Source organism: Heptranchias perlo, chromosome 10 (genome assembly GCF_035084215.1).
Source record: "Heptranchias perlo isolate sHepPer1 chromosome 10, sHepPer1.hap1, whole genome shotgun sequence".
NCBI lineage: Eukaryota > Metazoa > Chordata > Chondrichthyes > Hexanchiformes > Hexanchidae > Heptranchias > Heptranchias perlo.
Window position 1 is genome coordinate 6,330,224 of NC_090334.1, and position 27,762 is coordinate 6,357,985.

A 27,762-nucleotide genomic window follows, 5' to 3' on the forward strand; every position below is an offset into this window, starting at 1 on the left:
ACATTTTCTCCACGTCTACCCTATCAAATGCTATTGTCTTCTTAAAGACCTCTATCAGTCACCCCTCAGACTTCTCTTTTCTAGAGAAAAGAGCCCCAGCCTGTTCAGCCTTTCCTGATAAGGGTATCCTCTCAATTCTGGTATCATCCTTGTGAATCTTTTTTGCACCCTCTCCAAAGCCTTTATATCCTTACTATAATATGGAGACCAGAACTGTGCACATTTCAGCCTTGTTATTCGCACCATTGAGGATAGGGATGGTCACGGAGCCTCCTCCTCCCATTAGTTGCTTAATTGTCCATCACCATTCATGACTGGATGTGGCAGGACTGCAGAGCTTTGACCTAATCCATTAGTTGTGGGATCGCTTAGCTCTGTCTATAGCATGCCTCTTCTGATGTTTAGCATGCTTATAGTTTTGTTTTGTTGCTTCACCACGTTGGCACCTCATTTTGCTGCTCTCAGCATGCTCTTCTACACTCCTCATTGAACCAGGGTTGGTCATCTGGCTTGATGGTGATGGAGGATTGAGGTTACAGATTATGGTGATTTACCCAAGAGATTAAATAAATGCACCTGGAGGGTCTGTGCTCAATGGGCTGAATGGCTTTGGTTGTTTGATATTTACTTACATTCTAATATTCTTAAAAATTTGGATAAGGAAAGTAAAGGACAAGCTGGACTAACATGTTCATCGTGAGCTCGGCTTCTGTTGAGCACATTAACTGTCCCTCATCCACTTTGTCCTTTTCCTTCTCCAGCCTTGAGCCCGTGACCTATCGGCCTAGGGTCAGTTCACCAACCTGTGCAATTGTAACATCTCAACAGGAGGCTGCCATTACCACAGAATTATTTCTCACAGATTTTAAACTTTTATTTGCCTGTTAAGCCTGACTGAGAACCACCATAATCAATGTCAAAATACGATTGATTTTCAAGTCCATATTTTAGATAATTCAGATTATCACATGGAGACACAAAGATGCATGAGGAAAGTTTTAATGCGCACAAGAGCCTGCAATTCCCTCATTCTATGTGCCACAGTCCAGCATTAATTTGAACTTTATACTCATTGCTAATTATGGCCAGGACTTGTTAATGTTTGGTGAAACTTGTATTTTTATTTTAACAGAAGTGGGTTGGGGTACGTATTGGGGTAAAATACTTTCCTGTCACATCACAGACCTGGGTACGAATCCAGCTGAGACTTCAGGTGGTCGCCTCAAGCACATTCTCAACCATGGATTTATTTTTGGGTCTGACTTTGGTTTATCATTTCTAGTTCATGGTCATTGCTAAATTACTGAATACTGGCTAATTATAGGGTTTCCTTTAATGGGCACACATTCAACTATTTGATGACCATATGAATTTGTTTGATGAGACCAATGGAAATTGTCTGTTGAGTACAACAGCGTTGGTCTGTTTGGTAGCATCAGTGATATTCATCTACATGGTATCACCAATAGTATTGGTTCAGTCACTGATTCCAGTGGTATTAGTTTCATTAGTGACAACAAAGTTATTAGTCTATTCTATAACACGAGTGGCATTCATCGATAACACCAATCATATTGCTCTACTTGATGACTCTAAGGCCAATGCCAATAAGACCTAAATGTGTGCCTCAGCCTCAAGGAAATAGTGTAAAGAACCGGAGAAAGTAATTTGGTGGCCATGTTATTAATATGGATGCATATTTTGCCAGAGTGCAGAGCGAAGTGTTTGAGTTAAGAAAATATTTTGTTTGGAGTAAAATATATTGGTTGGAGTACAAAAGTAAGGAGGTCTTGCTACAATTGTACAAGGCTCTGGTGAGACCACACCTGGAGTACTCTGAACAGTTTTGGTCTCCTTACCTAAGGAAGGATATACTTGTTTTAGGGGGTGCGATGAATGTTCACTAGATTGATTCCTGGGATGAGAGATTGAGTAGAATGGGCCTATATTCTCTGGAGTTTAGAAGAATGAGAGGTGATCTCATTGAAACATATAAAATGCTTAGAGGGCTTGAAGGGTAGATAATGAAAGGATGTTTCCGTGGCTGGAGAGTCTAGAACTAGGGGTCATAATCTCAAGATAAGGGGTCGGCCATATAGGACTGAGATGAGGAAAAATTTCTTCACTCAGAGGGTTGTGAATCTTTGGAATTCCCTACCCCAGAGGGCTGTGGATGCTCAGTCATTGAGTACATTCAAGACTGAGATCGATTGACATTTGGACTCGAAGGGAATCAAGGGATATGGGGATCGGGTGGGAAAGTGGAGTTGAGGAGAAGATCATCCATAATCTTATTGAAGGCGGAGCAGGCTCGAGGGGCTCTATGGCCTACTGCTCCTATTTCTTATATTCTTATTTTTAGTTGCTGACAGGCCCAGCTAATTGCGTTTTGTTTTGTTGCCAGGAAATCTGTGAGAATCCAAAGTTCATCATTGGCGGAGCCTCAAGAACTGATATCTGTCAAGGAGATTTGGGTAAGCTCTTTAACTTTTCTAAGCATAGAAATTACTTGGGAGACAATATGGGACCCACACTCAATGGCTTCTACAACATCATTCATCTGTTATTTTAAATTAAACTGGTTAAGAACTTGGTTAGAATAGTAAACAGAAGAATATCATAGGAATATATTGAGACTGTCTCAGCTAATATCACTAGCAGTACTTTCTAGTCTCTAGTTGGTACTATCAGGGACTGAATGTGCCAACCAGTCACCACTCAAAAGTAGGGTATTCATACGCGGGGAGCATATGAGGTGCACTAAAAAGAATAATACTGCCTGAAAGTATAAAGAGATCTAGTGAGAAGGAAAGCCTTCCTCTACCAACGTGGGGACAACAGATACAATCAAAAATGGCTATATCGGCCAGATTGGGATACCTTCTCTCTATGGTTCCCATGCGTAAAAACCAAGTATTTCTGTAGAGACAGAAAAAAATGCAAATGATAGTTAGACATCACAAAGATAACCAGTTATGTTAAAGGTGCGCATTATTCATATGTAGGAACTGAAAGGCAGGTAATTACGTACTTAAATCAATCGATTACAGATAACAGTATTATTAAGCTGTCGTACAAAACATCAGATGGAAAGGAAGACACTTACTGATTCATTGACCGATGTGACCGTTTTAGCCTCAGTCTCTATATGGCAGACTCAGGTCCCCTAAGGTCCTTTCATTCTTGTGGCCCACCAATTGCAGTCCTCCTCACATTGTGATGAAGGCTGAGTTTTTGCTGTGTGATCTTCATGACTTTGTGGAACTAATTCTTCCCCTTCTCCTAGAGTCCTTAAAAGATGGAAGTGGATTTTGTCTGGCTGATCTTCTCCCAAGCTTTCTTCCTGGCTTGTGGAATTGGGAAGGGGGAGGGAGTATTCCTATCCTGAAAACATCTCCCTTCTCCTAGCCAACACCTCCTAAGCAACAAAGAACATTTCAGTATCCATGAAACGGGCCTTTTTATGTGGGTTGGTGAGATTAGCACTCAAGATTACTAGACAGTTGGCTTCTTAAGGGGTTCTTTTCCTGCTGAGCTCTAATTGGGATCCTTGTGATTAGTTCCCATTAGAATGAGAAAGAGGCCATTAGGCCCGAAAAAAGCACCACTTTTTTTAGATCGTTCCTACGTTCCCCTTTCTCACCATATTCCTCAACACTTCCTCTTCAGAAATGCATCTAAATGTTTCCTGAACCCACTGATGTTCTCTGTTTCAATAGCTTTCCCTTCTATAAGACTATTATCCTTTGAAGAAAAACATTCTGTCTGAATTCTCTTCTTCCTTCGAGCTCTTTCACTTTTCACTTGTACTCCTTGTTATTTGAACCTTCATTTCAGCATGCCATGAACAGTTAAGGGACCCAGTGGCTAGTGCTAGGAAACCTATTCATATGCAGGTTACTAACCAGTTCTGGTGAATTACTAGGAACTAGTAACATGAAATTCCTCTTCACGAATAATGGGAGAATTTCTGTCTTTCTATATAATTAGCAACCAGCTAATGAAATCACAGTAACATGCAACTTTGAAACATACCAGTCTAGAAATTTGCATGAACCCAAAAAGGGACAGATAGGCTTGAGGCGCACGTAATATTGGTCCGCGGGCTTCATTATCATTGTGCCGGCGAGCTGCGGACACCTAGTGGGCGTCCCCAGGCATCTCGCTAGAGAAGAGGACTCGAAGATCAGACTGTTGCAACAGCAGCAGCGGCCCTCAGGTAAGTCGTTAAAGGAGACCAGGAAGGGGGGCAACTGTAAGAAGGGGGGCGACTGGAAAGGGTGGGTGGTAGTCAATGGCGATCGGGGCGAGTAGTGGCTGGAATTGGGAGGGCAGTGGCCTGGATCGGGAGGGTAGTGGCCTGGATTAGGAGCATAACGGTCAGACTCGGGGGGGGCGGGTACCAGCCGGAATCAGGAGGATAGCGGCCAGAATCAGGAGTGTAGAGGCCAGAATTGGGAGTCTAGTGGCCGGACTCGGGAGGGTAATGGCCTCGATCGGGTAGGATGGCACGATGATCGGGAGAGTTTGAGGTCACGATCGGGACCGCGATCAGTGGCTGGAAGCAGCCTGTGTGGTTTGATTGTTCTGGTAAGTATATTTGAAACACTTACCTTGTTGGTTGCGGTTTGCAGCGATCCCTTTAAGGATCGCTTGCTTGGCCGCATAAAGACCTAGTTTTTCTGGTGTCAGCTGCGTTCAGGGCAACCCAATATTGCAGGGAGGGCTTCCAACAGGCGATAGGCCACTTATGCCAAGGGTCTAAGGCCTGTTTGAGGCATAGGCCCTGGATGCCTATATTTTGCCTACACCAATATGGCAGATGGTGCATTTCCAGCTCGTAAAGAGTGTGTGCTTCCTGGCCGCCATATTGGAGGCTTAGTCGTCTGTTTAGTGCCTGAAAAACGGGCATGGCACCATTCAATTTCTAGGCCACCATTTCTGAGAATGCGATTTTATTAGTGGGCCAGTAATTATAGAGAAAAGCAAGCATTCGCTCAGATTCCATTAAAAGATTATTTAGCATCGTGCCCTAGCTTCCCCCTTATCTCAGATATCACCTGCCCTAGTTTACCCTTTATAGGAACACAGGAAAATAGTAAGGAACATATATCTATCTCAAATAGCACCTGCCCTAGTTTACTCCTTATCTCATATAACATCTATCCTAGTTTCACACTTATCTCAGATTATCACCTGCCCTAATTATCCCCTTATCTCATATAGAATCATAGAATGTTTACAGCACAGAAGGAGGCCATATGGCCCATCGGGTCGATGGCGGCTGTCTACAAGAGCAATCCAGCTAGTCCCACTCCCCCGCTCTTTCCCCGTAGCCCTGCAGATTTTTTTCTTTCAAGTGTTTATCTAATTCCATTTTGAAAGCCACGATTGAATCTGCCTCCACCACCCTTTCAGGCAGTGCATTCCAGATCCCAACCACTTGCTGCGTAAAAAAGTTTTTCCTTATGTCGCCTTTGGTTCTTTTGCCAATCACCTTAAATCTGTGTCCTCTGGTTCTTGACCCTTCCGCCAATGGGAGCAGTTTCTCTCTATCTACTCTGCCTAGACCACTCATGATTTTGAACACCTCTATAAAAACTCTTCTCAACCTTCTCTGCTCTAAGGAGAACAATCCCAGCTTCTATAGTCTATCCACGTAACTGGATCCCTGGAACCATTCTAGTAAATCTTTTCTGCACCCTCTCTAACGCCTTCACATCCTTCCTAAAGTGCAGTGCCTGGAATTGGACACAATACTCCAGTTGTGGCCGAATCAGTGTTTTATAAAGGGTCATCATAACCTCCTTGATTTTATTCTCTATGACCCTATTTATAAAGCCCAGGATCCCGCATGCTTTTTTAACCACTTTCTCAACCTGCCCTGCCACCTTCAATGACCTGTGCACATATACCCCCAGGTCTCTCTGTTCCCGCACCCCCTTTAGAATTGTATCTTTTAGTTTACCTCTCCTCGTTCTTCCTTCCAAAATATATCGCTTTACACTTTTCTGCGTTAAATTTCATCTGCCACTTGTCCGCCCATTCCATCAGCCTGTCTATGTCCTCTTGAAGTTTATCACTATCCTCCTCACTGTTCACTACACTTCCAAGTTTTGTGTCATCTGTAAATTTTGAAATTATGCCCTGTACATCCAAGTCATTAATATATATCAAGAAAAGCAGTGATCCTAGTACCGACCCTTGGGGAACACCTTTGTATACCCTCCTCCAGTCTGAAAAACAACCACTCGCCACTACTTTCTGTTTCCTGTCACTTAGCCAATTTCGCATCTATGTTGCCACTGTCCCTTTTACTCCATGGGCTTCAACTTTGATGACAAGCCTATTATGTGGCACTTTATCAAATGCCTTTTGGAAGTCCATATACATCACATCAACCGCGTTGCCTTCATTAACCCTCTCTGTTGCCTCACCAAAAAAACTCGATTAGGTTAGTTAAACACGACTTGCCTTTAACAAATCCGTGCTGGCTTTCCTTAATTAATCTGCACTTGTCCAAGTGACTGTTAATTTTGTCCCGGATCATCGTTTCTAAAAGTTTCCCCACTACCGAGGTTAAACTGACGGTCTGTAGTTGCATATAATATCTACTGTTGTTTGACCCTTATCTTATGCAGCACCTGCCCAAGTTCTCTGCTTGATATGTTTTGCTAACTTGCGCAGAACTGGGACCAAACCACTTTCAAGACTTGCACTTGAGGACTGGCCACCGATGCCTGTGGTGCAGCCATACCCCAGTAAGAGTCACGAGAGATGAGAAAATTAAGGAAAAGTAGCGCAGCTCTTGGGGGGTTAATAAGTGATAGGAGAGCAGAGGGAAGTTCCATTTTTTGCATTTTCCATAGAACAATCAGTGGCGCTACTGTCTGCTGACAAGCATAAAATAACATTGTGTGAGGAAGGTGCTGGGCCTCGGGTCAGTGCTTTGGAACAAAGCCCATTAGGAGCAGCACCCTGCCAAGCTGCCAACCTTTGTACGGGCTGTTGTTTCAGCAAACCATGTCCTAACAATCAGATGTGCTGCCAGTTAGATTCTCTGTGTTCACATCAGTGACCGCTCTAGTGAATGTGAATGAATCACCTTTCAAGACTGAGCATGCTTAGTACCGTCAGCAGCAAAATGTAGTCCTTGTGTGTGTCGTTGAGTGAGGGCAGAATTGAGCACAGCTGTGATCTCCTCCCATAAAAAAGAAAAAGAAAGACTTGTATTTATATAGCGCCTTTCACAACCTCAGGATGTCCCAAAGTGTTTTACAGCCAATTAAGTATTTTTGAAGTGTAGTCACTGTTGTAATGTAGGAATCATGGCAACCAATTTGCGCACAGCAAGGTCCCACAAACAGCAATGTGATAATCACCAGATCATGTGTTTTATTGATGTTGGTTGAGGGATAAATATTGGCCAGGCCTCCAGGAAGAACTCTCCTGGCTCTTCTTCGAAATAGTGCCATGGGATCTTTTACGTCGACCTGAAAGGGCAGAGGGGGCCTTGGTTTACCTTCTCACCTGAAAGACAGCACCTTCGACAGTGCAGCACTTCTTCAGCACTGCACTGGGAGTGTTAGCCTAGATTTTGTGCTCAAGTCTCTGTGGTTGGTTCCTGAATCTACAACCCTCTGACTCAGAGGTGAGAGTGCTACCCACTGAGCCACGGCTGACACCCAATGGTCAATAGTCTCCTCTGCTGATACTCACCCATGAGGGATGGCCATTTGGGTGAGGTATACGAAAGGAGGGTAGCTGGTGCCCATGGAATGGACTCTCCCCCTTGCAAGAGTCAGTGCCCGCAGAAGAGGAAGAAAATTGAAAAAATAAAACCAGATTTTAAAATAAATTTACAGTGATCTGCTGCCCTAGTGAGAGAACAGGTACCAGCTGGTACTGAACCATGCAGACCAGGAAAGTCCCTGGTTCAATTCCCGGCCGATACTGCATCAGGTGATCTCAGCTGGAGCAGGGGTACTACAGTTGATCTCGGTGCTACTGGGTTTGAGAAGGGAAAAATCATCCAGGATTTCCGCATCCAATGACCTGTGATGTTGGGTGAGAACTGGATTGTGCTCGGCTCTGATGCCCTCTCCAGTCAAATAGCCAGCACTTACTGCCAGGGCTCAAATATGGACACTTGGGCAAGGTGCTGGAGGGCAGCTTTCCCTGTGGAACCATGAGTGAGTGCCTGCAGGTGAGGAGTGGGAAAACGCTGGTGGATATATAGGGGGGGGGGGGTGAATTTCCACAGGGGGCTCTCTTGATTGTGCACCGTAAGTAAAGGCCATTTTCTCAGGGTTTCCTCAGCTCTTCCACAGAAGTTAGGGCTGACAAGCAGGAGAATCCCCGTGGAATTCACTCCCCTAGTTTTTATTAAAGCACAGTGAGTACTTCAAGATCGTTCTGCACTGAAGAATGGTCACATCAGATGTCAACTTGGCTAATTTGGTAGCATTTCACCTCTGAGTCAGAGGTTTGTGGATGCAAGTCCCACACCAGGACTTCAGCACATAATCTAGGCCAAGACTTTGGTGCAACACTGGGGGGACTGCTGTGTTATCCAAGGTGCTGTCCTTTGGATGAGATAATAAACCAAGGCCCTGTCTGCCTGTTCAGGTGGATCTTAAAGATCCTGCAATATTTTTCAAAGAGGTACTGGATAATTATGTGAAGAAGAAGTTAAACAGTGGGGAGAAAGCAGGAAAATTGAACTGAGAAGGGTCTAAATTTCTGGGGTAAGATTTCCTTGGGAGTTCTCCTGATTCCCGGAGAATTACTGGAGTGTGTACGAGATGGTTTGTTTAGACCAGTATGTTGAGGAGCTAACTAGGGAACAGGGTATTGTGCAATGAGAAGGGGTTAATTAATAACCTTGTTGTGTGGGGTCCTTTAGGGAATAGTGACCATAGCATGACAGAATTCTTCATTAAGATGGAAAGTGAAGTAGTCCAATCGAAACTAGGGTCCTAAATCTAAACAAAAGAAATTACGAAGGGATGAGGAGTGAGTTGGTTATGATAGATTGGGAAGCTTCATTAAAAGGCATGACGGTGGATAGGCAATGGCTAACATTTAAGGAACGAATGCATGAATTGCAACGGTTATACATTCCTTTCTGGCACAAAAACACAAAAGGAAAAGCAACCCAATCATGGCTAACAAAAGAAATTAAGGATAGTGTTAAATCCAAAGAGGGGTCATATAAAGTTGCCGGAAAAAGTAGCAAGCCTGAGGATTGGGAGCAGTTTAGAATTCAGAAAAAAGGACCAAGAGATTGATTAAGAGGGGAAAAATAGAGTATGAGAGTAAACGTGCAAGGAACATAAAAGCAGACTGTAAAAGCTTCTCCAAATATGTAAAAAGAAAAAGATTAGTGAAGACAAATGTCAGAAATGGGAGAATTTAAAAATGGAGAACAGGGAAATGGCAGAGCAATTAAACAAATACTTTGGTTCTGTCTTCACGGAAGAGGACACAAATAACTTCCCAGAAATACTAGGGAACCAAGGGACTAGTGAGAAGGAGGAATTAAAGGAAATTAGAATTAGTAAAAAAATAGTGCTGGAGAAATTAATGGGACTGAAAGCCGATAAATCCCCAGGGCCTGATAATCTGCATCCCAGAGTACTAAAAGAGGTAGCCATGGAAATAATGGATGCATTAATTGTCATCTTCCAAAATTCTATAGATTATGGAACAGTTCCTGCAGATTGGAGGGTGGCAAATGTAACCCCACTATTTAAAAAAGGAGGGAGAGAGAAAACAGGGAACTACAGACCGGTTAGCCTAACATTAGTAATAGGGAAAATGCTAGAGTCTATTACAAAGGATGTGATAACAGGACACTTAGAAAATATCAACGGAATTAGACAAGTCAACATGGATTTATGAAAGGGAAATCATGTTTGACAAACCTACTGGAGTTTTTTGAGGATGTAACTGGTAGAATAGATAGGGGAGAACCAGTGGATGTGGTGTATTTGGATTTTCAGAAGGCCTTTGATAAAGTCCCACATAAGAGGTTAGTGTGCAAAATTAAAGCATATGGGATTGGGGGTAATATACTGGCATGAATTGAGAATTGGTTAACAGACAGGAAACAGAGAGTAGGAATAAATGGGTCTGTCTTGGGGTGGCAGGCAGTGACTAGTGGGTTACCGCAGGGATCAGCACTTGGGCCCCAATTATTCACAATATATATCAATGATTTGGATGAGGGAACCAAATGTAATATTTCCAAGTCTGCTGATGACACAAAACTAGGTGGGATCGTGAGTTGTGAGGAGGATGCAAAGAGGCTTCAAGGCGATTTAGACAAGTTGAGTGAGTGGGCAAATACATGGCAGATGCAGTAAAATGTGGATAAATGTGAAGTTATCCACTTCGGAAGGAAAAACAGAAAGGCAGAGTATTATTTAAATGGTGATATATTGGGAAATGTTGATGTACAAAGGAACCAGTCACTGAAAGCAAACATGCAGGTGCAGCAAGCAGTTAGGAAGGCGAATGGTATGTTGGCCTTAATTGCAAGAGGATGTGAGTACAGGAGCAAGGATGTCTTACTGCAGTTATACAGGGCCTTGGTGAGACCACACCTAGAGTATTGTGTACAGTTTTGATCTCCTTACCTAAGAAAGGATATACTTGCCATAGAGGGAGTGCAGCGAAGGTTCACCAGACTGATCCCTGGAGTGGCAGGACTGTCGTATGCGGAGAGATTGGGTCGACAAGGCCTGTATTCACTCGAGTTTCGAAGAATGAGAGGGGATCTCATTGAAACATATAAAATTCTGACAGGGCTAGACAGACTGGATGCAGGGAGGATGTTTCCCTGGCTGGGAGGTCCAGAATGAGGGGTCACAGTCTCAGGATACGGGGTAAGACATTTAGGACTGAGATGAGGAGAAATTTCTTCACTCAGAGGGTGGTGAACCTGTGAAATTCTCTACCACAGAAGGCTGTGGAGGCCAAGTCACTGAATATATTTAAGAAGGAGCTAAATAGATTTCTGGACACAGAAGGCATCAAGGGGTATGGGGAGAGAGCGGGAAATTGGTATTGAGATAGAGGATCAACCATGATCATATTGAATGGCGGAGCAGGCTCGAAGGGTTGAATGGCCTACACCTGCTCCTATTTTCGTTGTTTCCATGTTTCTATAGCTTCAACGGAAAGTTGTCGGAAACCCTGGAGAAACAGCATAAACCGCCATTTCTCCAATCTTCCGCTGAAGTTACGATGGACGAACCTCTGTGCGAAATTCTGCCCCTCTATATTTTTGTAGGAGTAGGGAGTTCTCCCGCTAAACTGGCCAACATTCTTCCTACCAGCACCTCCAAAACAATATCAGATTAACTGATCTTTCATTTCATTGCTCTTTGTGTGATCTTGCTGTGTGCAAACTGGCTGTTTGCCTACATAACAACCATGACTGAACTTCAAAAAGTAATTTGTGTGAAGCACTGTGAGATGTTTCTATATGATGTAATAAGGTGCTTTTGTAAATACAAATACATTTGTTTTCTGCTGATGCCTCATTTCAGTGGCACCAAGTCTGCTTATTTTTTAAAGCATTGGATTGAATTTTTGCTTCTGTTAAATTTTCACACCTTGAAGCCAGTTTGATGCTGACATTTTAACCTAAAATTCTTCATGGTGTAATCTCAAGGGATTATTGACCGGAATGCTGAACCTCCAGACAGCCTTGACTGCTTGACACAGGGATTGTCCTTGTCGAGTTGCAGGAATTGTGTCAAATTATGGGCTGCTGATAATATGAACCATTTATATTTCTGGAGCACAGCTTTTTCCCTACAACTGATGTTAGGCTAACTGGCCTGTAGTTTCCTGTTTTCTCTGTCCCTCCTTTCTTGAATAGCGGGGTCACATTTGCTATCTTCCAATCCACAGGGACCGTTCTAGAATCTAGGGAATTTTGGAAGATCACAACCAATGCATCCACTATCTCTACAGCCACCTCTTTTAAAACCCTCGGATGTAGGCCATCAGGTCCAGGGAATTTGTCGGCTTTTAGTCCCATTAATTTCTCCAGTACTTTTCCTTTACTATATAACTTACTGTTCTCGGCTCCGAACTAAAATCATGCCCCATGTCAACATTTAAGAATACGTTAGAGAGGTGGTTGAAAGGAAAGGGAATAAATGGATATGGGAACAGGGCAGGTACATGGGATTAGAATTGCTGCTTGTGTGGAGAATTTACCCCACCACGGATAGTTGGGCTGAATGGCCTGTTTCTGTATTGTAAATTCTATGTAAGGTAAAACGAAATACTCGGGCTTGTGTGTCTGGTAATGTCTAAGGCTTCTTAAAATCATTCATTCTCTCTGTGGAAGTGAAAGCAGTTCACACACTCATTTTATCCTGTCTCTTTCTGTGCCAGCCTATCCCATGTTGCTTCTAATATTAGGAGAATGATCAGCCTTTCAAAGTCCAATGGATGAGGTGTCAGTACTGATTTTAAATGTCACAGCAATTCAAAGGCAGGGTGTCCTGTTTCTCTCAGTTGGTACAAGATATGGGATAATAGTCTCCCACTGATTGTGGGATAAATCCAAAGATGTGAAATCACCCCAATCTCTCTACCGCTCTCCTCGTGATTGGTTTCACTCTTACATTTCAACGTTGAGAGCCTGCACCAAGCTCAGAACTTAGCAAATTAAATCAACCCCTTACAGTTTCTCTCCTTTTCTATTGAAGGCCTTAACACCTGCTGAAGTATGGTTCCATGAGTACTGAACACCCTCCTGCATCTTGCTCAAGTGGCCATTCTTCATGTGTGTGCCCAGTGAGCATCAGCATATTGTTGTACTGTGGGGGGCATGACATCTGAGTCCCATCCTATCCTACGTCGGCACATACAGGGCTGGGATTGATGCCAGCTCAGAGAGGCACTTATCCAAAGAGCCCACCAGAATCTCCAACAGGATTCATTAGAATCATACAGCACAGAAGGAGGCCATTCGGCCCTTCATGCCTGTGCCGGTTCTCTGAAAGAGCTACCCAATTAGTCCCACTCCCTGCTCTCTCCCCATAGCCCTGCAAATTTTTCATTTTTAAGTATATATCCAATTCCCTTTTGAAAGTTACGATTGAATCTGCTTCTACCCCCTTTTCAGGCAGTGCATTCCCGATCATTACAACATGCTGAGTAAAAAATTTCTCCTCATCTCCCCCCTGGCATTTTTGCCAATTGTCTTAAATCTGTGTCCTTCGGTTACTGACCCTCCTGCCAGTGGCAACAGTTTCGTCCAATCTACTCTATCAAAACCCCTCATAATTTTGAACACCTCTATTAAATCTCCCCTTAAACTTCTTTCCTCTAAGGAGAACAATCCCAACTTCTCCAGTCTCTCCACATAACTGAAGTTGCTCATCCCCGGTATCATTCTAATATCATTAGGTAATCATCACGTGCTGGAATCCTGGGATGATTTCTCTTCCCTAATCCAAGTGTGAAAATAGCAATTGTAGCACCCCTAAAGTCATTCTTGCTGAGATCAGCAAAATCAAGCTCAGGTTGGCATCAAACCTAGGAGCTTTCTCATCCATCGAAAGAACACAAGTTAAGTTAAGGGCTCAATCTCCACTGTTTAAACTAATGAAATAAATAAAATAAACTTTAAAATTACAATTTTTCTGCAAAATTGATCCTCATAGCCTCTAATTAAAATGACCAATCCAGTGTCAATCGATTTCTAACAAAGTTTAGAGATCTCCTGTCGCATTTCAAATATCATACTGCAAAGAGTCAAGAGTATTAAAAAAACACAGGGGAAAACCCATTCCAGGCTGTTTTTTTTCCGACCTGGATCAGAAATTTCGAAGGACCTTTCAACCTGCAAACTTCCCTCATCAAGCAGCAATTAAACTCTGAATGACTGTGAGCTGCATTCACTTACTGCAATTAATGATGTTGTTGGCCATTTAGGGCCATTTGGGGAAGTTCATTATCCATCTGTCTTCCTTCCCAGTGAAAGTGATACTGAGCTCCCTGAGGGGACCTGTAAACAAATGCACAGAGTCCCACCACACAGAGACACACAATGAGCGTGTCGCACATTACTCAAAGTTGAAATTATGGCACCTTGTCTAAGCAGAGTTGAGGGAGTTTTACCTTACTTCTACACTCCTCATTGAACCTGGGTTGGTCATCTGGCTTGATGGTAATGGTAGAGTGAGGGATATGCTAGGCCATGAGGTTACAGATTGTGCTGGAATACAATTCTGCTGCTGCTGATGGCCCACAGCGCCTCATGGATGCACAGTTTCGAGCTGCTAGATCTGTTCTTAATCTATCCCACTTAGCACGGTGTAGTGTCACACAGCACGATGGAGGGTGTTCTCAGTGTGAAGACGGGACTTTGTCTCCACAAAGACTGTGTGGTGGTCACTCTGACCAATACTGTCGTGGACAGATACATCAGAGTTGACTGGGCTGGGTTTGCCTTCATCATGTCTGAGTTCGATGCCCAGGTCGCAGCCAAATGGTCCATGCGGTTTTATTTTTATTTATTGTAGCGGTTTAATACAACTGAGTGGCTTGCTAGGCCACTTCAGAGGGCAGTTAAAAGTCAACCAAGTTGGTGTAGGACTGGAGTCACATCGAGGCCAGACCGGGTAAGGGCAGTTGGTTTTCTTCCGTAAAGGACATTAGGGAACCTTTCTAACCTATTTTGAAATGTTGACATGGGAGTGTTTATTGGGACAGTACTTGATGGGAGATTTACTCTGCAACAACCCCATTCTGTACCTCACTTGGGAGTGCTTGATGATACAATGTAGAAGCAGCTTATCTCTGTATTTAATATGCTCTATACCTCATCTGAGAGTGTTTGACACACTAACAGTGAGTGTAAAAATGGAAGAAGTGATAATGTCCCATTCACAGCAATGACACTCCTCACTTTGTTAAACACAATAAGCAACCTAAATGTGAATATTAAAAATCTCTATTGCAGAATCATTTCACTCATCCAGTGGTTCATAGTTCAGTAAAGTCAGTGTTAAGTTCTATTCCCTTGTGGCTGCTGGTTCTGCCATGAGCTGCCTGACTCCATTCTTCATTCATCACTGGTCAGAATTCTGTGTGAAGGGACCTGGCAGCTGGTCCTCGCTGATTATAAATTAGACTGAAGTTCCAGGGGAGACAGCTGGCGCATTCTTGAACTGAGACCAAGAATGAGACAACAGATGTTTTTATGATGTAGTATAGACACCCTGAAAGGATTTCTTGTCATCTAGAGCAATTAACATCTTGGAGGAAGGGAGTGGCAGTCCTGGGAAGCATTGTCAGTGCATCATGGAATCTGGAAGGCATCGGCAGCCTGTTCCGAAAACCGTGTTTCAATCCTACTGGGAAAGGCTGCTGGTTTTAGAGAGATCAGTTTCTTGCAATGAACCCACATATCACTGTAATGTGGCTTTCAAAAATATCTTCATGTCTTTAAATAAATTTTGAATTTCTGAATGGTTTGTTGGTGCAGAATGGGTGAGAATAAAGGGAGGAGAGAAGGACGCAAAAATGTCTTGATTGTGCATCATCTTCAAGTTATACAACTAAAAATTAAATCTCCGATTCTTTTACCCTCTATTGCCCAATTTTCTGAGACAGTATAGAGGGTACATGATTAATAGGACAGTGTAGAGGGTAAATGATTAATGGGACAGTGTAGAGGGTACATGATTAATGGGACAGTGCAGAGGGTAAATGATTAATGGGACAGTGAAGAGGGTACATGATTAATGGGACATTGTAGAGGGTACATGATTAATGGGACCGTGTAGAGGGTACATGATTAATGGGACCGTGTAAAGGATGCATGAGTAATGGGACTGTAGAGACTACATGAGTAGTAGGACAGTGTAGAGACTAAATGAGTAATAGGACAGTGTGGAGGATACATGAGTAATGGAACAGTGTAGAGAGTACATGAGTAATAGGACAGTGTAATGGGTACATGAGTAATAGGACAGTGTAGAGGGTACATGAGGGACAGTGTTGAGAGTATATGAGTAATAGAACAGTGTGGAGAGTACATGAGGGACAGTGTTGAGGGTACATGAGTAATGGGACAGTGTAGAGAGTACATGTGCAATAGGACAGTGTAGAGGGAACACGAGTAATAGGACAGTGCAGAGGGAAAATGAGTAAAAGGGCAGTGTAGAGGGAAAATGAGTAATAGGACAGTGTAGGGTGTACATGAGTAATGGGACAGTGTAGAGGGTACATGATTAATTGGACCGTGTAGAGGGTACATGATTAATGGGACCGTGTAGAGGTACATGATTAATGGGACAGTGTAGAGGGTACATGATTAATGGGACAGTATAGAGGGTGCATGAGTAATGGGACTGTAGAGACTACATGAGTAGTAGGACAGTGTAGAGACTACATGAGTAATAGGACAGTGTGGAGGATACATGAGTAATGGAACAGTGTAGAGAGTACATGAGTAATAGGACAGTGTAGAGGGTACATGAGTAATGGGACAGTGTAGAGAGTACATGAATAATGGGACAGTGTAGAGGGAACATGATTAATGGGACAGTGTAGAGGGTACATGAGTAATGGGACAGTGTAGAGGGTACATGAGTAATAGGACAGTGTGAAGGGAACATGAATAATGGGACAGTGTAGTGTTTAGATGAGTAATAGGACAATATAGAGTGAACATGAGTAATAGGACATTGTAGAGGGAACATGATTAATAGGACACTGTAGAGGAAACATGAGTGATAGGACAGTTTAGGGTGTACATGAGTAATTGGACAGTGTAGAGGGAACGTGAGTAATGGGACAGTGTAGAGACAACATGAGTAATAGGACAGTGTAGAGGGAACACGAGTAATAGGACAGTGTAGAGGGAACACGAGTAATAGGACAGTGTAGAGGGTATACGAGTAATAGGACAGTGTAGAGGGAACACGAGTAATAGGACAGTGTAGAGGGAACATGAGTAACGGGACAGTGTAGAGGGTACATGATTAATGGGACAGTGTAGAGAGTACATGAGTAACGGGATAGTGTAGAGGGTACATGAGTAATGGGACAGTGTAGAGGGTACATGAGTAATGGGACAGTGTAGAGGGTACATGATTAATTGGACAGTGTAGAGGGTACATGAGTAATGGGACAGTATAGAGGGAATCTGAGTAATGGGACAGTATAGAGGGAATATGAATAATGGGACAGTGTAGAGGGTATATGAGTAACGGGACAGTGTAGAGGGTACATGATTAATGGGACAGTGTAGAGGGTACATGAGTAATGGGACAGTGTAGAGGGTACATGAGTAATGGGACAGTGTAGAGGGTACATGATTAATGGGACAGTGTAGAGGGTACATGAGTATTAGGACAGTGTAGAAGGAACATGAGTAATAGGACAGTGTGGAGGGAACATGAGTAATGGGACAGTGTAGAGGGTACATGAGTAATAGGACAGTGTAGAGGGTACGTGAGTAATGGGACAGTGTAGAGGGTACATGATTAATGGGACAGTGTAGAGGGTACATGATTAATGGGACAGTGTTGAGGGTACATGATTAATGGGGCAGTATAGAGGGTACATGAGTAATGGGACAGTGTAGAGGGTACATGATTAATGGGACAGTGTAGAGGGTACATGAGTATTAGGTCAGTGTAGAGGGTAAATGAGTAATGGACCCTTTACATTTTCCTATTAATCAAGTACCATCCATTCACTGAGATATTGGAGATGTCTCAGACCAATAGCTTCTAACCATAACAGTGCTCTTTAGCAAAGGCCTTCCCATAATTGAGCCACTCCATCCTCTATAGAATGGATATTTTCCTTAACAACGTCTTCCACATTTGATCCAAACATACATAAGCATAAACATGCATGCACACAGTAAACGCTGTTTATAGAAAGGTTACATCACAGAAGGAGACTATTCAGCCCATCGAGTCCACACCGGCTCTATGCAAGCGCCATCCAGCTAGTCCTACTCCCCCGCCCTTTCCCCGTAACCCTGCAATTTTTTCCTTTAGAGTACTTATCCAGTTTCCTTTTGAAGGCCATGATTGAATCTGCCTCCACTACCCCCTCGGGCAGTGCATTCCAGATCCTAACCACTCATTGTGTAAAAAAGCTTTTCCTCATGTCACCCTTGCTTCTTTGACCAATCACCTTAGAACTATGTCCTCTGGTTCTCGACCCTTCCGCCAATGGGAACAGTTTCTCTCTATCTACGCTGTCTAGACCCTTCATGATTTTGAATACCTCCATCAAATCTCCTCGCAGCCATCTCTGTTCCAAGGAGAATAACCCCAGCTTCTCCAGTCTATCCAAGTAACTAAAGTCCCTCATCCCTGGAATCATTCTGGTAAATCTCTTCTGCACCCTTTCTAAGGTCTTCACATCTTTCCTGAAGTGCGGTGCCCAGACTGGACACAATACTCCAGTTGTGGCTGAACCAGTGTTTTATAAAGGTTTAATCAGATGGCCAAGCCTGGCAGACACCTGAAAGGGTTTTTGCTCCATATCTCCATATCAACAATATTGGAAGCATACTGCAGCTACTCCTTTCACCCTCCCAGGAGTCATTCCATGGAAATGCTTAGCATTCTCCCGTAACCAGACACCAATCTATCTGCACAGTTCAGCTCTGACTGTTACTCACTGTTATCCATCCAACAGCACCTAGCTACATGTCTCACCAGTGGTAGGCATTTTCTTCCTATCTTTTGTGGGTGTGCATCAATCTTTATCTTATTTTCACCCGATTTTTCTGTTGTCCTCTCCTTAAGGGACAGACTCTTTCTGGAGTACATTTCCTCAGGTTTCTGCGTGAATCTAGCAGACACACATACGATCCAAGGCCTCAAATCCTGTTGCCAACCTCTGATCGTTAGAAATTACAGAGCTGTAGGCTGCTCGGCAGTGGGTGTGAGTCTGTGTCAACGGCTCATTGGATTCCTCAGCATGACAGTTGGTCCATCGGTGTGTCTGTCTCTCTGCCTGTGGCTCCTCTCTCCGCCTTCCTCCACATCCAAACATGCACACAAAAAAACAAGTGCTTAAAAAGAAGTACATAATGTCATGCATGCTCTGTCTCTAACACTATCCAACAATTATTGGTGACCTGCTTCTGTAAATTGCACCATGGGATCTTTAATGTGAGCTGGAAAAGGCAGATTGGTTTAACATTTCATCCAAAGGATGTACGTCTCAGTACTGTACTTGAGGGTCAGCCTATATTATGTGCTCAAGTCCTTGAACCCACTGTAAGAAATATGAAGGATTTTGGTTAAAGGTTTAGCATGGTAGTAGCTTCTTCATTCCTGTCGCAGTACATAAGGGGTTAAAAACCAACTTTACTGGTAAAAAAGTCCTTGTGTATTCTGATGTAATAGTTGCAACAATTAGTCATTTTGTCTTAGCCAAGTGTCTGAGGGAGGGGCCAAGCCATTCAATTCAAATGTAAACATTTGTAGAATTGATTGAAATATATATTTCCCTGGCTGTTGTTTTGGAGTTCAACAGACAGTTATTTAAGTTGACTTGGTCCTGGTCATTTTTTGGAAAGTATTTCTCAGCCTGACTGGTTCTGGTTCCAATGGGGAGTCTGAAGCCATGGGAGAGTTGGTCACGCCAGAAAGCTTCTGTGGATGGGCCAATGCTATCCTGGCCGGCCTCCCACCTTCCACCCACCGTAAACTTGAGCTTGTCCAAAACTCTGCTGACCGTATCCTAACTTGCACTAACCCCGTTCACCCATCACCCCTGTGCTCGCTGACCTACATTGCCTCCCAGTCCGGCATGCCTCGATTTTAAAATTCTCACCCTTGTGTTCAAATCCCTCCCTATCTTTGTAACCTTCTCCTGCCCTATAACCCTTCGCCATCTCTGTGCTCCTCCAATTCTGGCCTCTTGCGCATCCCCAATTTCCATCTCCTCACCATTGGTGGCCGTGCCTTCAGCTGCCTGGGCCCTAAGCTCTGGAATTCCCTCCCTAAACCTCTCCGCCTCTCTCTCCTCCTTTAAGATGCTCCTTAAAACCTACCTCTTTAACAAAGCTTTTGGTCACCTGTCCTAACATCTTTTTTTGTAGCTCAGTATCAAATTTTGTTTGATAATCGCTCCTGTGATGCACCTTGGGACATTTTACTACATTAAAGGCACTATATAAATGCAAGTTGTTGTTGTTGTTGTTGTTGTTGTGTGATAAAAAAGAATTGTCACAAAAAAATACTTTACAGTTTAGTGCAGCAGTCATCCCCGTTTGTTATTTTCTAACTACTCAAGGAGATAGTTAATCTTAATAACTACTGTGACATCCAGGTAATGTCATTGCTACTATTTATTTGTTCTCTTGCTGTTTAATGTATTTGTGAGGCAATTAAAACCTAAGTCACAGTCTAGTGCAGTGTTATTCTTCCAACTTTCAAAGACAAGCAAGATCACGTCAGGGCATGTGGTAAAAACAGTAAGCCGAAAGAAAGTGAGGAGATTCATTTGTTTGATCCCTGGGCACGACACAAATTTTCCTAGCTATCAAAGCAAGGGAGGGCACTCTGCGACACAGGGAGCTGTCTGAAATGCTGTCCGCCACCCTCCCATAAAAAAATCTAGAGTAGATAAAATGACCCCCCTTACAAAGAAACATAAAACTCACAACCTTCTGACTTAGAGGTGAAGACGCCACCAACTGAGCCAAGCTGACTCATAAGCAGTGCTAACACTTATACCACATGTAGGTAAATGAGTAGCTGGAAGATAGTGTAACACAACTCCTCACTAACTGCATGGCAACTTCATAAGCTGGTGTTATGATGTTATCCCCAAATTAAATACAGTGTGGCTGTGATTATTACACTGTTATTTTAGATGAGTTTATGTAGTCGTCAGGCTAAAGAATGGTAGTTTCGGGGAAGGCAAGGCCTTTATAGTGTCAGCATCAAGCACTCACAGGTTATTACAGTATCGGTTAGATGTTGGATAAAGCTCTCTCTACACTGCTTCGTCGAACAGACCCAGGTCTCATTAGCTTGAACTTGAAAGTGTCAACTTTGGCTCGGGGCAGAAGTTTGTGGGTTCAAGCCCCAGTCAAGGATTTGAGCACATAATCCAGGCTGATAATTCAGCGCAGTACTGATGGATTGCTGCACTGTCGGAGGTGCTGTCTTTCAGACGAGACTTTAAATTGAGGTCTGTCTGCCTGTTCAGGTGGAGGTAAAAGATCCCATGACACTATTCGAAGAACAACAGAGCAGTTCTTCCGGTGTCCTGGCCAATATTTATCCCTCCACCAGATTATTTGGTCATTTCTCTCATTGCTGTTTGTTGGACCTTGCAGTGTGCAAATTGGCTGCCAGGTTTCCCTACATTAAAATAATGACTACAGTTCAAACAAGCATCTTCATTGACTGTAAAGCACTTTGGGATGTCCTGAAATAGTGAAAAGCACTATATAAATGCAAGTTCTTCCTTCTTTTCTGATAACTTGTCCACATTAAATGCCACTCATCAGCAAACCTCCCCAACCTATCCAGATCCCTTTGAATTTGGTTTGCTTGTTCACCAATTGTTTAAAATTACTCCTCCACCCCCCCAAGTTTGGTTCATTTGCAAACTGCATGTAGAAACGATTTGGAGCAAGGATGGTAACACAGCTTCCTAGCCCTCAACTGTTCCAATTTCAGTGTTAACTCAGGGGAATCAACCCTGAATTTGGAATTTCCAATTCAATGTTTTTCCCTACTTTTATTTCTGGTACCTACTTCTGATAGGTACCAGTGTGTTTAACCTAATCCTGGTTGTTTCATTAATTTGTATGTAGAAGATGGAGCATGTGTCAGAGCCTTGAGTAAAACTTTTACATCAGTAGTGATACAGTATATGTTCTCACTCTCCTGAGCTACATTAACCATTTCATATAGTGGTGTTGTCAGTGTGACTGAGCATGTCTGGGACACATTCTATGGTGCATGTTTATCATGCATTCTACATACGGGTTGCCTTGTTTGCAACATAGCACAGTACCCCTTTTGCAGTTATCCATCTTGTGAATAATTCTAAATAACTATTATTTCTTCCTAGCTCTCAACTGTTCCAGTTTCAGTGGTAGTTCCCTGGGTCATCCCTAAAGCCACTTTTTAAAGATTAGTGTTATTTTACCTACTTTCCAATGCTCGGACACTACTCCCATTTCTAACAATTCCCTAAAGATCGGGGAAAGGACATGACCGGTTTCTTGTGTGAAGTCCATCCAGTCCTGGTGCCTTGTTTTCCTTTCGATTCGTCAGCGTCTTGTCTTAAATTTCTATTTCTTTTAGTACTTACTGGTCCCCCTGAAAATTCAACGTTGGTGCCTTGGAAACCACTCATGCTCTCCTCTAAGAAGCAGAAAGGATTTAATGGAACTAATAGAGGTCTTTAAAATTAGGAAGGGGTTTGATAGGGTAGATGTAGAGAAGATGTTTCCACTTGTGGGGGAGACCAGAACTAGGGGCCATAAATATAAGATAGTCACTAATAAATCCAATAGGGAATTCAGGAGAAACTTCTTTACCCAGAGAGTGGTGAGAATGTGAAATTCGCTACCACAAAGAATAGTTGAGGCAAATAGCATGGATGCATTTAAGGAAAAGCTCGATTAGCACGAGGGAGACATGAATAGAAGGTTATGCTGATGGGGTTAGATGAAGAGGGGTGGGAAGAGGCTCGTGGGACAGACTAGTTGGGCCGAATAGCCTGTTTCTGTGCTGTAATTTCTATGTAATTATATCTACTCAGTCAATATATTTGCTATCACTTGGCCACTGATTATTATGACATTTTTGGGATTTCCTGATTGCTTCACCGTTTCCTTTTTCACTTGCTTGCTGCATGTAAATGTTTGACATTTCCTATTTGAGCTTTCCTGCCCAGTTACTTTAGCTTGTTCTTATATTCATCTTCATCTTGTAGCTTTATACTCATGGGGTAATACTACATTCCCAGAGCGGTGGTGCGTTTGCAGTGAGTGGGGATTGGAGAATAGTGGGGGGTGATTTTTAACTGCCGGCTGCCTGTTTCTCGCCTGAAAAATGAGTGGCTGATGGAGAAAAACTGGGGAAGAACCTCGGTCGTCCTTTGTACACAAGTCCACCTGAAGTAATTTTTCAGACGGGCCTGTAAATGAGCCATCAGCTCACCCGCCAGCTTCTGGCAGAAGCAGTTTAATTATGTAAATCGGGGGGCCTATACCATTATAGGACCCAGACTGCAATTGTGAAGTGCAAATGGGCGGAGCAGGTGCTGGGCAAGCTCTGACCATTTGTACCAGGCAGTCAACGGTCTAACCAGCGGTCCTTAAAGGGATCTCTGGTGGCTTCTCTGCAAAAGGCCTCCAAACATTTGTCTTCTCTAATTTACGCTGCAGAATTGATCTGCCCCCAAATGACCCTGTGCTTTCTTTGGACCTTCCTGCAATCTGTCACTGATTCCTGACTGATATTTAGTTAAGTATATGATAATGAGGGCCAGTGGCACTGCAGCTCCAAGTTTCCTGGTTTTACGCCCGCAGTGCACTCAGGGTAAGTTAGACTTTGTTGAGTAGATTGGGACTCTACTCATTGGAGTTCAGAAGAATGAGAGGCGATCTTATTGAAACATATAAGATTGTGAAGGGTCTTGATCGGGTGGATGCAGTAAGGATGTTCCCAAAGATGGGTGAAACTAGAACTAGGGGGCATAATCTTAGAATAAGGGGCTGCTCTTTCAAAACTGAGATGAGGAGAAACTTCTTCACTCAGAGGGTGGTAGGTCTGTGGAATTTGCTGCCCCAGGAAGCTGTGGAAGCTACATCATTAGATAAATTTAAAACAGAAATAGACAGTTTCCTAGAAGTAAAGGGAATTAGGGGTTATGGGGAGCGGGCAGGAAATTGGACATGAAGCTGAGTTCGGATCGGTCAATGCCCTGTGGGTGGCGGAGAGGGCCCAGGGGCTGTGTGGCCGGGTCCTGCTCCGACTTCTTGTGTTCTTTAGATTTGTGGTTGGGATCAGATCAGCCATGATCTTATTGAATGGCGGAGCAGGCTCGAGGGGCCGATTGGCCTACTCCTGCTCCAATTTCTTATGTTCTTATGTTCTTATGACTGAGGATTATGAGTCACAGCTGTTGCCAGGGAGACAGAAGTGAGGGGTTTGTGAGGCTGAAAAGTGTGGAGAGATTCAGTAATGATTTCTGCAGCTGGGAATGTCTTTTTGCAGCAATATTTTTTGCCATTTTGCCTACACAGGCCTGGACTCACTTCTCACTACTTCTGACAGTGTGAGCCCACTGGGAGATTTTTACCCTTCCACCCACAGTGAGGGCTTCTCAGGACCAGGGATGGCCATTCCCAATGGGCATTATCATGGAGGAGGACGAGCAGCACAGAGTGCAGCAAAGGAGAATCAGGCAGCATTTAAAGAGGATGTAACACACCAGATTATCCCCCCATAGAATATACAGGCAACAAAAGTCATATGAGAACCTTACTGAGCAGATGTGTGTAAGAAAAGTGTGCTTCGCCAAACAGGAAATAGGGCAGCTCTGTCGCTCCTGCATGAGGAACTGCAGCCAAGGCCATGTCCCCACACTGCCCTCTCTGTGGCTATGAAGGTGACAACAGCACTCAACTTTTGAGGCACAGGCTCATTTCAGGGGTATCTCAGTAATATCAGCTAGGCTGCAGTATGGGCATGCGTTCATCAGGCGACTGATGCAGGAGAGCTGGGGAATTGATTTGACACCAAAATCGTGGCTCCTCCTCCCCCACTTTCCAATAAAGGAACAGTCCCTCAATCCAATACCCATTCCAGGACAGGACAGCATATCAGCCATCTGTGCCTCTACACGGCCATGGCATTAATCATCACCTGATTGAATAAGTCAGGACCAAATAAGTGCACCCTTTCCTGTATGACTCTAACCTCCATGAATAATAAAGCTTGAAGTCAGTCCACATTCTATTTTATTACAATAAAGCCTAAAGTGAACATAAGCCAGCCTACCCTTTCCTAACAACGTGGTTCCCCTGGGTGACCACACGGGCCTTTCTCCTATCCTAATATTTCTCCAAGGTGTAAACTGAGGGCCAGTATCAGGAGGGGTGATTAGCTGCTCATGATCTACAAAAGGCTCATGGAACTACGGTGGCCCTCTTCTCATGGGAGTTTGCTCCTGACAGGGAGCCACTGCTGGCTGCATCTCTGGAGCTAGTTCCTGGCCAGTCTGCTGACGCCTATGTTCCACTGGTGAGGGGGAAGGCCAGAGGCTTGGCATACGCTTCTGTGCTGAGAGACGGCAGCAGACAGGATAACTGCAGATGTCGGCATTTCACAAAGCCCTGAATCTGTGTTCCCACTGATCAGTGGGATGGCTAGTCTAATGGTAGCTATCTGATCCCTGAGAGCCAGCAGCATGCATTGCAGCTGTGAGGGTTTGGAAGCTGGTATCAGAGTGCTGGCTAGCCTCGCCCCTATTACCACCAAAGCTGTGGCCTGTGCCTCCGTGGAAATGGACGAACCGACTGATCCCTGGCTGTTTCTTAGCTGGGGGCCTGCTGCAGATTCCAGTGAACATAGGAACATGAGTGGGCCATTTAGCCCCTCGAGCTTATTCCGCTATTCAATGAGATCATGGCTGATCTGTGACCTAACTTGATATTCGCCACCTTAGCCCCATATTCCTTAATATCTTTGGTTAACAAAAATCTATCAATCTTAGATTTAAAAATTGAGCTAGCATCAACTGCCGTTTGCGGAAGAGAGCTCCAAACTTCTACCACCCCTTGCTTGTAGAAGTGTTTCCTAACTTCACTCCTGAAAGTCCTGTGGTTCTAAATTTTAGGCGATGTCCCTTAGTCCTAGACTCCCCAACAAGCAGAAATAGTTTCTCTCCACATATCCAAGTTCCCTATCAGTTCCCCTTAATATCTTGAAAACTTCAATCAAATCACCCCTTATTCTTCTAAATTCCAGTAAATACAACCATAGTTTGTGTAATCTCTCCTCGTAATTTAACCCCTGGAGTCCAGGTAGCATTCTAGTAAATTTACACTGCACTCCCCCCAAAGCCAATATATCCTTCCTAAAGTGCGGTGCCCAGAACTGAACACAGTACTCCAGGTGTGGTCTAACCGGGGCTTTGTATAGTTGTAGCATAACTTCTACCCCCTTGTATTCTAGATATAAAGGCCAGCATTCCATTAGCCTTTTTGATTATTTTCTGTACCTGTCCATGACATTTTAATGATCCATGTACATGGACCTCTAGGTTTCTTTGGACCTCCACTGTTTCAAGCTTTTCGCTATTTAGAAAGTACTCTGATCTATCCTTTTTAGGTCCAAATTGGATATCCTTGCCCTTGCCTACATTGAAATCCATTTGCCACAATTTTGTCCATTCACTTAATCTATTAATATCTCTCTGTAATTTTATACTTCCATCTACAATGCTGCCTATCTTTGTGTCATCGGCAAACTTGGATATGTGGCTCTCTATCCTGTCATCTAAGTCATTAATAATAGTGAATAGTTGAGGCCCAATACAAATCCCTGCCAATTTGAGTACCTACTCTCTGTCTCCTGCCGCTCAGCCAATTTCCTAACCAGGTTAATAATTTGCCCTCAATTCCATGAGCTTCCACTTCAGCTAACAGTCTCTTATGAGGGATTTTATCGAATGCCTTCTGGAAGTCCATATAAACAACATCCATAGACATTCCCCTATCCACTACTTGAGTCACCTCTTCAAAAAATTCAATCAGGTTCGTCAGGCATGACCTACCCTTTACAAATCCATGATTAGCTGAAAAATTTCAAGTATTCAGTCAATCTATCCTTAATTATAGACTCTAGTAATTTCCCCGACAACAGATGTTAGGCTAACCAGTCTATAATTCCCTGATTTCCTTCTCTCACCTTTCTTGCAAAGCGGAGTGACGTGCAATTTTTCAATCTAAAGGAACGGTTCCTGAATCAAGAGAACTTTGGAAGATCATAGTTAGGGCATTTGCAATGTTGTCACCTACTTCCTTTAAAGCACTCGTATAGAAACTATCTGGTCCTGGGAATTTGTCACTCTTTAGTCCCATTATTTTCTTCATTACTGTTAATTTGCTTACGTAAATTATGGTGAGTTCCCGTCCCTGATTCAAAATTAGTTTCCTTGGGGTGTCCGGTATGCTATCCTCTTCCTCTACTGTAAATACTGACACAAAGTAATTATTTCACATGTCTGCCATTTCCTTATTGTCATTTACAATCTCACCATTATCAGTTTTTAAGGGGCCCACATTGCTCTTGACCACCCTCTTTTTCCTAATATAATTGTAAAAATTTGTGTTGATTTTGATATCCCTTGCAAGTTTCTTTTCATAACTGCCTTTTTGTAGCTCTTACTGTCTCGTGTCACCCTTTGCTGTTCTTTGTCTCTCTTCCAGTTGCCAGGATCTGTGCTATTTTTTGCATTTCTGGATGCTTTTTCTTTTAGTTTTATGTTGTCCCTTCCCTCTTTTGTTGTTATTGGCTGTTTTTTTTTGGCAAGTGGAATTCTTGCCCCTTAGGGGTATAAACTGGTTCTGTATCATATTAAATTCTTTTTTGAACACCCCCCACTGATCTTCTGTCATTTTACCCTTTGACAGATTTGCCCAGTTTACTGTAGACAGTCTCTGCCTCATCCCATTGAAGTCGGCCTTACCTAAATTTAGAATGTTAGTAGCTGATACGG

At 43.3% G+C, this 27,762-nt stretch overlaps 1 protein-coding gene across 1 annotated transcript in view; it reads left to right on the forward strand.

Moving 5' to 3' along the window:
* Positions 1-27,762, forward strand: part of capn3a (calpain 3a, (p94)) — a 214,451-nt gene that overhangs the window by 29,707 nt on the left and 156,982 nt on the right. The window contains exon 2 of the mRNA XM_067991181.1: positions 2,405-2,474. Coding sequence (XP_067847282.1) covers positions 2,405-2,474 — 70 coding nt within the window. The remainder of the gene's footprint in view (positions 1-2,404; positions 2,475-27,762) is intronic.